The sequence below is a fragment of the Hesperophylax consimilis genome, chromosome 3 (assembly GCF_061612785.1).
Source record: "Hesperophylax consimilis isolate HC1 chromosome 3, BYU_Hcon_1.0, whole genome shotgun sequence".
NCBI classification, from domain to species: Eukaryota; Metazoa; Arthropoda; class Insecta; order Trichoptera; family Limnephilidae; genus Hesperophylax; species Hesperophylax consimilis.
The window spans coordinates 25,206,064-25,221,082 of NC_142838.1; the positions used below are offsets into that span (position 1 = coordinate 25,206,064).

General features: G+C 34.0%; 1 protein-coding gene across 4 annotated transcripts in view; it reads left to right on the forward strand.

The window, feature by feature from the left end:
- The window catches only part of LOC149425160 (very long-chain-fatty-acid--CoA ligase bubblegum-like), an 89,925-nt gene that overhangs the window by 60,930 nt on the left and 13,976 nt on the right, over nt 1-15,019 (forward strand). For all 4 annotated transcript variants that reach the window (XM_089649552.1, XM_089649576.1, XM_089649559.1 and 1 more), the window contains exons 2-8: nt 1,984-2,060; nt 3,734-3,794; nt 4,434-4,635; nt 6,818-6,952; nt 9,115-9,316; nt 9,461-9,562; nt 10,196-10,342. In XM_089649552.1, the coding sequence (XP_089505678.1) occupies nt 1,984-2,060; nt 3,734-3,794; nt 4,434-4,635; nt 6,818-6,952; nt 9,115-9,316; nt 9,461-9,562; nt 10,196-10,342 (926 nt within the window). The remainder of the gene's footprint in view (nt 1-1,983; nt 2,061-3,733; nt 3,795-4,433; nt 4,636-6,817; nt 6,953-9,114; nt 9,317-9,460; nt 9,563-10,195; nt 10,343-15,019) is intronic.

Below are 15,019 nucleotides of genomic sequence, written 5' to 3' on the forward strand. Positions count from 1 at the left end.
CAGCAGTCCTAAACTGTACCGTAATTGAGATAATAATGCTAATCAGATCAGATATCAAACTTCAGATGTTAGAAAAAAGCACGAAAGCAAACGGAATAATGATTTTATAAAGAAAGCAATAATATATGCCCACACATTTCAAATAATTTATTGTCTGGTAAAATATATTAAGGGTAGGTACCCTTAATATATTTTACCAGACAATAAATTATTTGAAATGTGTGGGCATATATTATTGCTTTCTTTATAAAATCATTATTCCGTTTGCTTTCGTGCTTTTTTCTAACATCTAAAGTTTGATATCTGATCTGATTAGCATTATTATCTCAATTACGGTACAGTTTAGGACTGCTGTAAACAAATGTGGCGCCCTCTGTTGTTTTAATAAAGAACCGTTGAAGTTTTCAAACAGCATCCCCGATATGAAATGTCAAAAAGAAAATGTTTTAACTAAAATTTTCCTTAATATATTAAGCTAGGAAGATAGATACTTAATCGCTTATCTGGATTTGAAAATATTGTTCTCCACATCCATATGTTGTAATTTTGAGAAGTTCACGCTAGTACCTATCTACTTGAGTACCTTCTCACAAGGGGAATTGAATTATTTATGTTGTCTATTATTGAAAAAACAGTTCACTTAAACATTTACTAAATAATATATTATACTAGACACGAAATATATCTCTCTAAACAAGATAAGACAAATAGACAGATTTGATCGATATGTCAATGTGTGGTCTAGTTCATAATACACCTTACGAAAATTTACGCCTTTAAGAAAATTTATTGTTAAGCAAATCAAATGAATAATATTGAGGTTGATAATAGAAAACAGGTAGGTACATAATTATTGATAGGCATTCTAAATTTAGAAGATCAATCGGTTGGAAAATTTCCTAGTAATAAAATTTGTTTTTACAGTTATTACTTTTTTGGAGGGTTTTGGGATGGTTTTTTAGGCGGTTAAATAGATAAGAGCACCATGCATCATTCACATACATTAGTAGATATATTACACAGGGTGTTAAGGGACGTACTTGACTTATTTTAACCAGTGATTCCTGACATCATTTGGAGTAAAAATGTAAATGTAATTTTGGAATCGGGCGACTTTTTGTTGGGTTTTTTTTTTTTCTAAACCTATAATTTTTACTGGTCACTCAGCCTAGTAACCGACCAACCCCTCACCCCGATCCTAACTTATTTTTTCATGTTTTAAGTTGAAAAAGATTTTAATAAAACATAAAAAATGTAACCAGGTTCCAAAATTTCATTGACATTTTTACTCCAAATAATGTCTGGAATCACTGTTTAAAATAAGTCAAGTACGTCCCTTAACACCCTGTTTATATATAAATAATATATCTTCTACTGCCATATTACTACCTATATATTTGCTGCACATTCCAGAGTGGAAGATACTCTCAGTATCACCCTGGTGTAAGATCACCATTCAGAATTGAAACTTTGCTTAAAATGACTTTAGCCGTGTTTGGTGAGCAGATCTGACAGCCAGGTACTTCCCCACCTTTATCTTCCCATCTCCTTCCCCTCCCCACTACCTTCAGCCTCACAACACACCCCAATTGGGAATGCCATAGTCTCACTGGCTCCAGAAAGATTTCTCACGGTTGGGAGCAGTTGGGACTCTTGTGCGGTATTCACATAAAAATAAAAAAAAGAACAGTCGGAGATGTTCCAGTAAGACATCCATGAGTACCCATAATCGCTTAATAGTACCTTTCCCGAACCTCTTCTCTTTTCTTTCCTTAAAAAAAACCCTCCACAAAGCATACCAAAAGATGATATAGACCCTGAGGGAAATTATTTTCCTTAGTTAGTTAAAATTTTGAAACATAAATGAATCATTAATTTTCTCAACTGTCGGAATAAAATCAAATAATAGGTTCTTTAATAATGTGATTAAATTTGTGTACCTACTTATTTCATGTGTTTAAAAACATTTTTCTTTATTTTCAGATAACTTCACAATGGAGACACCGGGCCTCACAAATGGTTACCACGATGATACCACAGAAGAAGTGAATATTGCTAAGGTAAAATTAGACAATTATCCTTCTCCTAAGTACTTACTTCAGAATTACACACATCTCTTTATCCGAAATTCGTTTATAAGTAGTTTTACCACACTCAAATTTAAATACATCTATATTTTTAATGCATTCAGTTTATTATGGTTCCTACCTGTCTGTCGAATCAAAATGAAAGATTAAGGTGGTTTTGATTCAATTCACTGCCATTTACCAGAGTTGGTATCAGAAATCCGTTGTGGACAATGACTTAAGAAAATACCCTAGTTTAAAATACTCTTGCTTCCTATGGTATTTAACTGCTGAGAAATTTTATTTAATTTTGCTTCACTTGGTATGAGAGATCAACTTTTTTCAGATAGAGTTAAGTAGATTGTACCTACCCTACCCAGTAGGTTAAAAAAATTAGCATACAATCACTGAAAAGATATTATTCTATGCATAGAATCAAAAATACTAATTTAAGTTGTCTGTGCTTCCTTCGTGAAATCTGGTTCAATGAATTTAAATTTACTTTAAATATAAATATGATTGTTTAAAGATTTCAGAAACAATTACCTACTTATAGTATAATATTTTAATTGCCATTTTCAAAATTGGACCTGATTTGTCAAGAATACAGACTATCTCATGACTTTTTCACGGGTCTGCGCTAGTACATTATAATCTTAAAATACATTTCTTATTCTAGAAATTAATAATAATTGGTTCTAAATGTTTTCATTACTATGGCAACACAAAGCTATTCTCAAAATCAAAAAAAAAATTGCACTCATTTTCTAATTTCGAGTTTGAAGTACTCTAAACAAACAAGGGAAAACAATGTAACTCTGTTTTTAAAACTTAAATAAAATATTAATACGAAGAAGCCATTGGCTTTGAAACATGTGGATTATTTTATTAATAAAGTGTTGTATACAAATTGATTTGTTTGATCTGAGAATTAGATTAATCAATGTAGCGAAATAATAACAAAGTTTTAATATAAAAGGTCTTAGAACATAACTAGAAACATCTTCTTTAGGAATTGGAAATAATAATGCACTGATAATGATAATAATAATGATGACCATTGCGCTCTTTTAATCATTTTCCTGTAAGCCGTCTTGGTATTGCCATATAAAACCTTTTAAACGATAGTAGCAATATCAAATTTTTTGTACTTTTAAGGGCCTTACAAACCACTCAATTTGGTTGATTAAACCGTTGTGTGTTAACTGTTGAGTGTTAACCTAATTGCATACAACACATCTCCACACGGTTCAACTTTACGTTCAACTCAACCAGATTGATACATCCAATCAACCAAATAAAACAGATGGTCTGTAGGGCCTATTAGATGTACCATAATATTATATGCATGCCATGTACTTAGGTAGGTACATTAAAAAAGTATTATCTGTTCATTTATTTATTTGAAAATAGAACCAATATCAAGAGTGAGAAAAAAGTTGCTCAAATTTTGTTTTGTTGTTTGTTGATTGATTGTAATGACATTAATGTATAACTGTCATTGTTTTATTAATGAATTTAAAAACAAGGTTCAGGAAAAATGCTGAAGGTGTCTGCTAAACATTAATAAGTAAATAAGAATGACGTTTATTGTATTACCTATGTACAATGCACTCTCAATTTGCATTGTAAGTTTTTATGATGTTATTTTTTTTTTTAAATTGCAGGTTTCTCCAACACCTACAAGACAAAAACCCTCAACACTGTATTCAAATAACGTTCCTACAGGTACATGTTTTTTAAATATTTATTTATGTGACTTCCACATTAATTAGGTAAATACTCTAGTATTAATTCACGGAAGGTATAATAAAACATACCGAATAGGTTTCTGATCTTTATTCTATGAAAAAAACATATATTATTATTAATCAAAACCAAAATTTTGCTCGATAATACTGAAATAAGGGAACCGCCGTCCTGAAAAAATATTTTGCATACTTTGTCTCAGATAGAAAATGCGTTTTTGAGTCAATAATGCAGAAATTTTATTGAAAACATTATTAAATACCTACTCAAAAATCATCACATCTCTAAACGAACTATACAATTTTCGAAGACCGAAAGTACCAAAATCCTTCTTTGATTTCTTTCCCAGAATTGAATCTTTGAATCCAATTATCTAAGAATGGCATTTATTCGTATGTGGAAAAAGAGAATTGACAAAAATGAAAATTTTCCAAACAAAAAATAACCAAAAGAAGTTTAAAAATTACCTTTATTATGTAAGTATCCAGCAAACAATTTTATTCTTCAAAATTATAGAATTTAGACACGAAAAGTCACACGGCGCATGTAACCAAGTGAAATGCTACAGCGGAGCTCTCAGCTGCAGGACCATAATAATCTTGAATATTTGTATCGCAGTGAACACAATCCTCCCGGCCGAATCATACACCACCTCCGATGCCCACGGGCGGGTGTTGCTGCGCCTCAGCAAGACTGGAAATGACTCGGAGATCCCAATGTCCGTCCCGGGGCTGTTGAATCGCACGGTGGCCCGTTACCCCGACAAGTTCGCCTATGCCTCCAAGAATGCCGGTGGAACTTGGGACAAAGTTACATACAGGTATAAAATATATTACAATTATAATTATTCTAAGAATTGACATTGCCGTTAAGCTTTATTGACCGTATTAAGTCAAAATCGTTTAAAAAAGAATTGAGATGATCAATTAACTGGAGCGGCAATTTATCCATTTTAAAATTGTTTGTGGGCTGCAAGGGGTAGGGTAGATACAGCTTGGCATGATTAGCAGTCGGTGGTGTCCCAAAACTATTTATATTTTCATAAACCGTATTTTTTTAATAAAACAGTGAAAAAAGTACAAACAAAGCGCCCCAGACGAAAATTTTATATCTTCAAGGTGAAACAAATTATGTCGGTTTTTGTCATTCTGAAATATTAAAGAACATATAAAAAAATATTTTCAATTATGGCAGTTGATTCAAAATTGGACGACAAAAGTTTGTCACGAAACCCTTCCATATTTTGTAAAATAGATTTAGAAAATGTCGAATATTTGATCATAGCAACCGAAAATTCTAAAAATTGCTAGATAAGAAATTAGAAAAGAGATATTAAAACCCCTTCTTTTTCTTTTATGTTTTCAGAAAGTTGATCTGGAAATATCCCTATAAATCGTAACCTATGCAAAATATCAATCAATGCGTGCACAAAGAAAGCGCCACATGCAAAAATTTTGCTAGGTTCAAGTTCAAATCGATTTAATTTATTTTTTTTAATTAATAAAAAAAAAATAATCATTTCAGGTTATTCGTAAACGTTCCCGGGTTACGAATAACCTGACAATATTTGAAAATCTCCTACTACCGCCACAGTAAGCTGAAAATGTTGCTTGTGTTGTGATGGAGGAATTAGCCAGCCGAGGAATTGAACACACTACGCCTGGGTGGGACCCAAACGCGATGTCAACTCGGCCACCGACCAATCGATAAATGCTGTTAATTTTTATCGATCAGACAAAATTCAGTGAACAAAACTTTTATCTTTTTTTATTAAACGGAAACTTTTAAAATTCATCAAAAAAGGCTTGCTGATATAGATGAAAGATGAATAGACGCTGCGAAGATGAAAACTTCTGCAATTAAGGTCGAACCTCAAAATTCTGGCTTTTTAAGAAAATGTAAAAAAGAACTTATTATTATTTATCGGCTGATTCCAAATTTTGAAGAAAGACTAAAGTTTTCCTCTAAACCCTTTTACAAAACAGAACAGAAAAGCGTTGAATATTTTTTCTTTAAATTTTTTTGATAGATTATTTGGCCAAGTGAACCGTACGAAAAGGCTCGTGGGCCACATGAAACAGGCTCACGGATCGCATGTTGCTCATCACTGATATAGATATTTGATCGATGTTGTGCCTATACATATATACAAATCGACGGTGATTGTCAAATGTGCAAATTTGTAGTTTTGCAATAAAGCTGCTTGATGTTTTGTTTGTGCATTTTTGTTTTTTTTTTTGAGATCATGATATTTAGTATACTTGGTTTTAAGTCACTTTATTGAAATATTTTATTGTCTACCGGTTTCGGTACCTCCGTACCACCATCAGGACTGTTATAAAAATTATTTTGTTATAAATATAATTTATATATCCATAAAGTGACTTAAAACCAAGTATTTTCATTTAATTTATTTAAAATGTCATGTCAAAATGTGTTTTCTTTATTTGAAAAAAAAAAAAGATTTAAAGTGTTTGATATCTTGCATTAACCCCTATTTATTTAATTGTAGAAATATATTATCAAAAACAGTAAAAATGCAGTAACTAAACTTTAAACAGCTCTAGAGCAAAACTACAAATTTGCACATCCGACATTGTTGTTCGGGACCGTCAAAATCATTATTGATTGACCGATGACCATGGCATCTCTGATTTAGTAAGGCTGTAGGAAGTGTGGTGAGGAATGAGATGAGGAAGAGGATGGTTGAGAAGTACCTGGCTATTCATATCAGCTCACTAAAAATGACTAAGGTCTAGAGTGGTTGTATGAACCGCCGTCACTTTGGACATTCTCATCAAATCGGCAATCAATTTTGAATTACCGCTGTTCCTCGGTTTGTCAGCATTTGATTAAATTTTAAGTTGGGTTGTTTGATCAGCTGCTGACAAAAAACAGACATCAAAATTAGATGAAATGTCAACAGGCCGAAATTATTTTCACCAATAATGAACTTGTCTATTGTTGTAATTAATGTCACTATACAATTTTTCCCCTTTCAGAGAATACCAGCAGAATGTCCGGATCTGTGCAAAGGCTTTCCTCAAACTTGGATTAGAAAAACAACATTCCGTTTGCGTCCTGTCCTTCAACTGCCCAGAATGGTTCATCGCCGATTTGGCAGCTATTCACGCTGGGTATGTTAACCCGTTGGCCTCATAATTATTAAGCTAAAAAAATTTGGCCATCACCACAGAATTAATTTTGTACCAAAAATTGCAAATCTGCATTATTGGTGTATTAAATCTAATGTACCTTATAAACCTTGTGTTTAAATGAGTTCATTACTTTAAAATTGCTTACATGTTGGATTAAGATAAAAAAAATAAAAATTTATAAAAACAAAGGAAAATGAATGGTGACATGACAACGATGAGAACAAATGAGCTTGAAATTGTTATAGCTATGTTTAGTCACTTTTTCTCACTTGACCTTCAAAACCAGAGAAAGGTCACGAGTTCTTAGGAGTATTTCACCATCCCCTTAATAGCTATATTTCATCATATTCGTATAGTACAAGGCTGCCCAACCTTTTTAACAGTTGGGCCAAATTGACGATTTTGAATCACTGGCGGGCCACTGAATACCTGACGGTTCCTATTTCCATGGGGGGGGGGGTTGTTAGAGAATTTCTATAAAACATAATTCCCCACAAAAAAAATTCAAACTGAGTGCTCCCCACAAAATATTTTAAATCCATGGGGGGGGGGGTTGTTACGGAACTTCGCTGAGAAAAAAAATTCCGCGCACCCAAAAACATCATGTGTGATTCCCCACAACAATTTTTCGAATTCCATGGGGGGGGGGTGGCTACAAGATTCCATTTCGGACGCGAAAAATTTTATATCAAAAACCGGTGTATTTTTGTTTGAAAAGTAAGTTCAACAGGTTGGATTTTTTCGTCGCTGATTCTCGTTCTGGGTAGCCTAAATAGCGATAAATCGCCTTCGTTGGCAACACTGGTGACCGCGCGCAAGCTGCAATGTTTGTTTTACCGCGGGCCCGTGACACTTTTTCAAATTGGCGGGTTTTTTGAAAATGGTTCACGCGGGCCACTTATAATTCGTTCGCGGGCCACAATGTGGCCCGCGGGCCTGGGGTTGGGCAGCCTTGGTATAGTAAATAGAGCAAAATTAGAGAAAACCATTTAGAATCTAGCAAAGTGAATTTGATGGAAGCCACCTCCCCAATATAGTTGTGATAAGAGATCTTTGTAACCTGTGTTGTTGATGAGAAAGAGTGACAGGCTGTACCAGATCTATCAGAGGTCCGCCTTTACATGGTTTACTCGTAGATTCACTCAAAAGTTGATGTTAGGGTTGCCGGTGTTGTTATTTTGGTTTGTCTGTCTGACTAACAAGACTTGTCACTACAATCTTGGGTTAAGTAGATGGCTCCGCTTATGGCTAAGTTCTTCTGCCTAATCAGTCCAGTTCATTAGTATCATAATTATGACAACCTTGATCTCTTAAGAATTGTTATCTGATCATTCTTGTCATAAATCTCGCTGTGTGATTGACAAAAAAATATATAAAAAAAAACTTACTAAGCCTTGCCTAATCAGCATAATTGAAAATTAACAAGCATTTTATAAAGTAGAGAAAATAAATAGTAGAGGTTGTAGGAATGGATTTGATAATGTAGTACTTGAAATGGCCTGGATTAAATGGGCGAGGAATTACAAATGCCTGTAGCTCTTTCCACACGTGTGCCATTTTATGTAAGAAAGAGCTGTTATAAATTGTAGGGTCCTTTTAAATTAAACTCCGTTGTTTGAGAACAATTTGAATAATTTTATTCACAGTGAATAGACACTTTTTTGCACAACATGAATACTTTTTACAGGTGAAATGCACTAGATACAGACAGTTACTGTATTCTTTAGGAAAGGTGAAACCTTTGATTGTTTAGTGGCAAGAGAGCGTTTTTTAAGAAAACCTAACCTAACCTAACCTAACCTTTTATATGAAAAACTGTTGTCAAACTACATTGACACAAATGCAACAGGCGGCAATACAGGAATTGTTCTTGACGACGCGACTTAACAATATAAATAGCAGAGGCGAGAACCTTTCATAAACAATATAACCTAACTTTCACAGGTGGCACTAATGGTATCTAATTGATTCAATATACTGCGATCAAAATAATACAAGAGCTGGAGAAACATCTCGTTCTTATGTTGCTGACATCACAACTGTGAACGGGTGTTCCGCTCTTATTTGTCCAGTTTCTCGTTGATAAGACTAGCGAAGAGGAGTATGTTAAATTGTATAATAAAATAATTTGTCGTTTTCAGTGGCTTTGTTGCCGGTATTTACACCACCAACAACCCCGACGCCTGCCACCACGTGCTGAGCAATAGTCGCGCCAACATTGTGGTGTGCGAGGACTCCAAACAAATGGAAAAAATCCGAGAAGTATGGCCCCGACTCCCACTGCTGAAGGTCGCCATTCAACTAGATGGAAAAATCAGCGAACCAAAGGATAATATTTACTCTGTAAGCATGATGCAGAAATCATTCTTCAGAATAATATAATATTATCTATTATTTAATGTGATTCAAATGCCAATGATTTCAATGTGTATAAATCATGTGATTCGTGTTTACAATCTGATTTAACTATTGTTAATTATTCTCTAGTGGACCCAAATTATGGCTTGGGGAAAAGAAGAGCCCGATACCAAACTAAATGAAGCCATTAAAGGCATAGCTGTAAATGAATGCTGCACTCTAGTCTATACTGTGAGTAAAATGACATGTTATTATTTATTTTTGTCAAATATTATATTCATGTTCTTCTTCTCAAGCCTTCTTATTTCCAGTTATGGAAATAGGCCTTCCTCGGATGTCTCCAGTTTTGCTATTTCTTCGCAGTTCTCGTCTGAAGGCACAAGTTCTTCCAAATTTTTATCAGTCATCAAGCATGGCATCAAAATGGCTAACAATTATTAAGGAGGGCTGATGTTTGAAATGGCAAATGTCAACAAATTCAAAATGGGTTTTATTCATTGATATATTTAGATGAGAGATGAATCGAAAAAATAGGTTCTACAAAACTAACTAAAACTGCTGAATTTGGTCTGCACACAACGCTTATCCCATTCTAGTCGTGGAACAAGTTTTTACGAAACATTAGTAGGAAGTAGCGCCTCTAATTATAGCTCTATGGACTTATTGCTAATTTGTAATGGAAGTTAAAATACCTGGTACATTCTAGAATCTAATATAAATTTACCATGTAAATTGGAGTGTGGCAATGAGGCAACGACTAAAGAAGAAGTACCTAGTAATAATGTATACAACTAGTTTCCTTTTACAAATTTTCCTACAAAAGAAAGTCCTTGATTTTTAAAAATATTTATTTGTACATTTCAGTCAGGAACCGTGGGAAGTCCCAAAGGTGTGATGCTGTCACACGACAATGTCACATGGGAAGCTTTTGCCGTATCGCAGATGACAGAGGTTGACCCTGGAAATGAGTCCCTCATCTCGTACCTGCCACTTAGTCACGTTGCAGCACAGGTAAACTAAATACTGTATACAAAATAATAACTTTATTTACATTATTTGTGATAAAAAAAACTTTATTGCTCTCCAGTAATTATTTTCATAACTACGATTTCAAACAGACCTTTGCCATTGCCGTCAACAAATCTTCAAAAATACACGCGAAATTCAAAATACCGAACAGTACTACACTTTCACAATCAGCAATAAACACATATAATAGTCTTTTTTGTCAACATTCTAAATATAAAACAAAATAATCAACTAGATGTCAACTAATGTGTTACGCCTTTAGCAAAGTTCTTCTCAATCTTCCGCCTTTCTTTTCATCAATGATGACTAGTCCCTCTGACACCATGTCGTGAGTATGCTATGTAGTTTTATCATTAGTAAAAATAATATTATGAACCAAAATAAAATCGACTGATTATAAATCAAAATCCTTATTTTTCTTTCAACTGCCAGACATATAACTGGTTGGTTTGTTGTGATCTATGAGATTTGCATTTGGCGAAAGTTGCGTATACGGTGATAAGGATTAGGGAATTTTATGTCTGCTTAAAACGACGCAGATTCGATTTAATCAACAAGAATTTCTTATCTTTAGGACAAATGAGAGAAACATCTGTTGCTGGAATGAATAGACTCCCTGTCGCACCTGTGACTTTCTCATAAACTCATTCTACAACTAAGATAAGCCATCGCCCACATTATGGACATAACTTTATCAAAGTAAACATCCACATTACAACTGGATGACTAAAAAAATTTTTTTTAAAACAATTTTTTTTTTTACACACGAACACACACCTGTAGATGTTATAGAGCTCTACCTTTAGTAGGGAATTCTCAACTTTTTATTTTGTATATTTATTATTATTTCATAAAAGAATTCTGTTGCCTTCAGTCGGTGGGACAATGACATGGGGGAGGAAAAGAATTTTGTGAAGGTACTCGGATATCTGAAAAATTTGTGTGTACAAAATGTCAGATATTTTTTATTATTTTCTTTGGGAATTTTCAGACTTTTTAATTAATTTATATTTTGTAATTGTATTAACGAAATAAACAGTGAAATGACTTTTCCCTTTAAATTCTCTAAACAAAATGAATATGTTTTAAAAAATTCGTGTTCTATAAAAAAATTCGGTTTGTTTGGAGTAAAAATGTATGTAAGAGCTTTTTTCACTGACCATATGAAGTCCTGTTTCCACTTTTTTGACTCAACTCGACCGTTTTGCATTTCGTCTTGTCTGTAAATTTGTTTATACATTCTGTTTTTTTCACGATGGTGGCCGTTTTAATGGTTCAGTAAAGATTATTTTTTCAAAATTAAAATCATTGTGTTTATATTAACTCTCGTATTCGCATATTTTCAATATTTATGGTACCTACCTCCTGCCTGAAGAAAGTTTGAAAAAAGAATTGTCATTGTGATGTATCTTTGAAAGATTTGTAAAATCCTTATTTGAAATAAAAAATTGTTAGGTAATAAATAATAAAAGCTTTATAATTAAATAGGTAAGTATTTAAGTACCTACTTAGAAATCTAATGATTTGAGAGGAATTTTTGTCACTATCCTGAGTTGTCATGAAACCATTTAACATATCTCGGAAACATTGTAAAATTCCAACGTTGTTGGCACTTGTATGCAAGCATATATAAAAGCCCGAAGGTTTAAATGAATATTTCAAAGCTCCGTAGCTCATTGAGATGAGAACAATGATTGTATTGATCTAGAAATTTAAGACAGAAAAAAAAACTTTAGAAATTTCAAAATGCGTTCTTACTAAAGCTAACCAAATGAAATTTTTTACTGCTTCTGAATATAGATTTTCCGTTTTATAATTAAGATAATAATTATTAATCCTTCAAAGTAGTGGTGGTCCTTCCCTCGGGCCAATAGTCAATGACCTCCCAAAATTATAAGATGACCATAAATCATGATATTATGAAATATTGTACAAATCAAAACAACAACTAACTGGTCCTATTCTAATTTATTTGAAATTGTACTGCGAGATAAAGGGCAGCTGCGAGTAGTGACATCTAATGTCTTCAAATGGAAGTGTCCTTTCCCACGCACCTACGATTGGCTTGTTCAATTTATCAAATGTTCTTCTATGATATCTTTTGACTTTTTACGTGCCATACAATAAACGAGATGGCACTATGTAGCCTTGTAAAAATGCTCTCGCATGCTGAAAAGAGTTTGGGTCATTGCCGTGAGGGAGACAGCAAGTTTCATTGTTGCATGAAACAATTTAGTATAAAATATAATATTTGAAACTGTTATTTCGTGGTGGAATTCCATTATAAATATATATAAAGAACACAATTTTAAACTTTTTTCCACTCGTTTTTATTTGACCGTGACCGGTTTCAGCCTGTTAGGGCCATCTTCAGACTGGTACAATTTTTGTCTTAAACTAGGGTTTATATACATAGGCAAATTACATTGAGGGGAGGGGTTAACATAATAGGTTGGTTTGAATTATGAGGGGTTTTTCGTGAAATATGATATTTCCCAAATAAGTATTGTTATTAAAATCAAATGAATTTATCTATAGAACTATGATAATTAAGCCCTGATATTACCCTGAAGATGGCCCTAACAGGCTGAAACCGGTCACGGTCAAATAAAAAAAGTGGAAAAAAGTTTAAAATTGTGTTCTTTATATATATTTATAAAATATAAGTTGTTTCGAATTCCGGAGGTATCTGCATTTGATTATTATAGATAATATCAGAGTATATCATAATATCAAATAAAGATAATTTACACTTTTTTTTTTTCAAATGACCTTCCACTTACCGACTTCAAGTGCCACCCCTGCTTCCAATATGGCTTAATTGTTTTATTGTCTCACGGTTTAAATAATAGCACTCATTGTGATTAAATAAACTTTGTACGCTAGTTTCGAGCTACAATCTAATCTGTTGATATTTAAATAATTAATCAGTTCAATAAAGATTACCTTGTTGTACATTGCACGACCTATACATCTTCCGATATGAATCAAAACTGATTCATTAACCGATTCATCAAAAATTTCTATTCTTCGCCAGATTACGCAAATCTTAAGATAAGATTACGTCGAGCAGTAAATAAAATATGTAATTAAACACTTGAAATAGATTAACTTAACAATACTTGAATAATAAAAACATCCTTATTGTACTTTCCCAATATATCAACAGTCCCGATGAAAAATGTTGGATTTGCAAAAGAGCTGTTTAAAGTTTAGTTTCTGCATTTTTACTGATTTAGATTTTTTTAAAATTTTTTTTATAGTGAATACCTCACAAGAGTCCCAACTGCTCCCGTCTGGAGCCAGTGAGACTATGGCATCCCCAATTGGGGGATGTTGTGAGGCTGAAGGTAAGTGGGGAAGGGAAAGAGGAAGGTGGGGAAGTACCTGGCTATTCAGATCTAGTCACTAAACACGGCTAAAGCCATTTGGAGCAACGTTTCAATTCTGAATGGTGGTCTTACACCAGGGCGATAATGGTAGTATCTTCCACTCTGGAACGTGCCGCAAATATACTATATATTATTTTAATTAATTAATTGTGAAATAACACAAATTAATCAAATAAAATTTATTTGCGCACGCCGGGTTCGAACCCGCGACCTTCGGAATGACAGTCCAATGCGTTACCGGTATGCGGTATCCGTTATGCGGTACGGGGGCTCCATCGAAGCCAGAGTAAAGTTGGCCTCTCAGAAGCTAGGCGTACTGTACAGGGCCCGCAGATACTTTAATAGTACACAACTGCTCACCCTGTACAAATCGCAAGTGCGCCCTACTGTCAAATTTGGCAGCCATCTCTGGTCTGGAGCCCCAAAATACCTGAAAAAAACCCTTGACTCTGTGCAGAAACGGGCGGTCCGTTTGATAGATTCCCCAATCTTAACAAACGGACTGCAATCTTTAGAGCACAGGCGTCAGGTAGGTATGCTGTCCTTGTTCTATCGGTATTACAATGGAAGATGCTCTGAGGAACTAGCGTCATTGATCCCTTCGGCACCGGTGCGTAGTCGGGATACACGCCAAACGCGCGCCCAACATTTGTACACAGTTGACACTTGTCACATGAGAACGGGTCGCTTCTACGATTCGTTCTTAAGTTCAACAGCTCGGCTGTGGAACGAACTGCCGGCCTCTGTGTTTCCTCCCTCCTACAACATCCTACACTCTTCAAGACCCATGTTCACTCCTTCCTCTCCACAAAAAGACCATCCACACAGCATCCCCAAAGATGACATAGGCCCTGAGGGAAATTATTTTCTTCAGGGCCTCCTGTGTGGAGTAAATATAAAAAAAAATAAAAAAAAAAAAAACACTGGACTATGCCGGTCGTCTCGTAATTAAATTAAAATTACGGCCGGTCGTAATTAAATAAATAGGGGTTAATGCAATATATCAAACAACACTATATTTGTTGATCTCAAAAACATTAAAATGCAGAAACGAAACTTTAAACAGCTCTATTTCAAAACTACAAATTTGGACATCCGACATTGTTCTTCAGGACCTAAATATGAATAAGAACCAACTTGTAGTAATACATATTTATATAATTTTCCGAAGCAATTTATGATATTGATTTACTACATACCGATTCTTATTTATACTTATTTCATGTCTCCTAATATTTTTCACTGAAAAACAATGAAAAGAACAGAT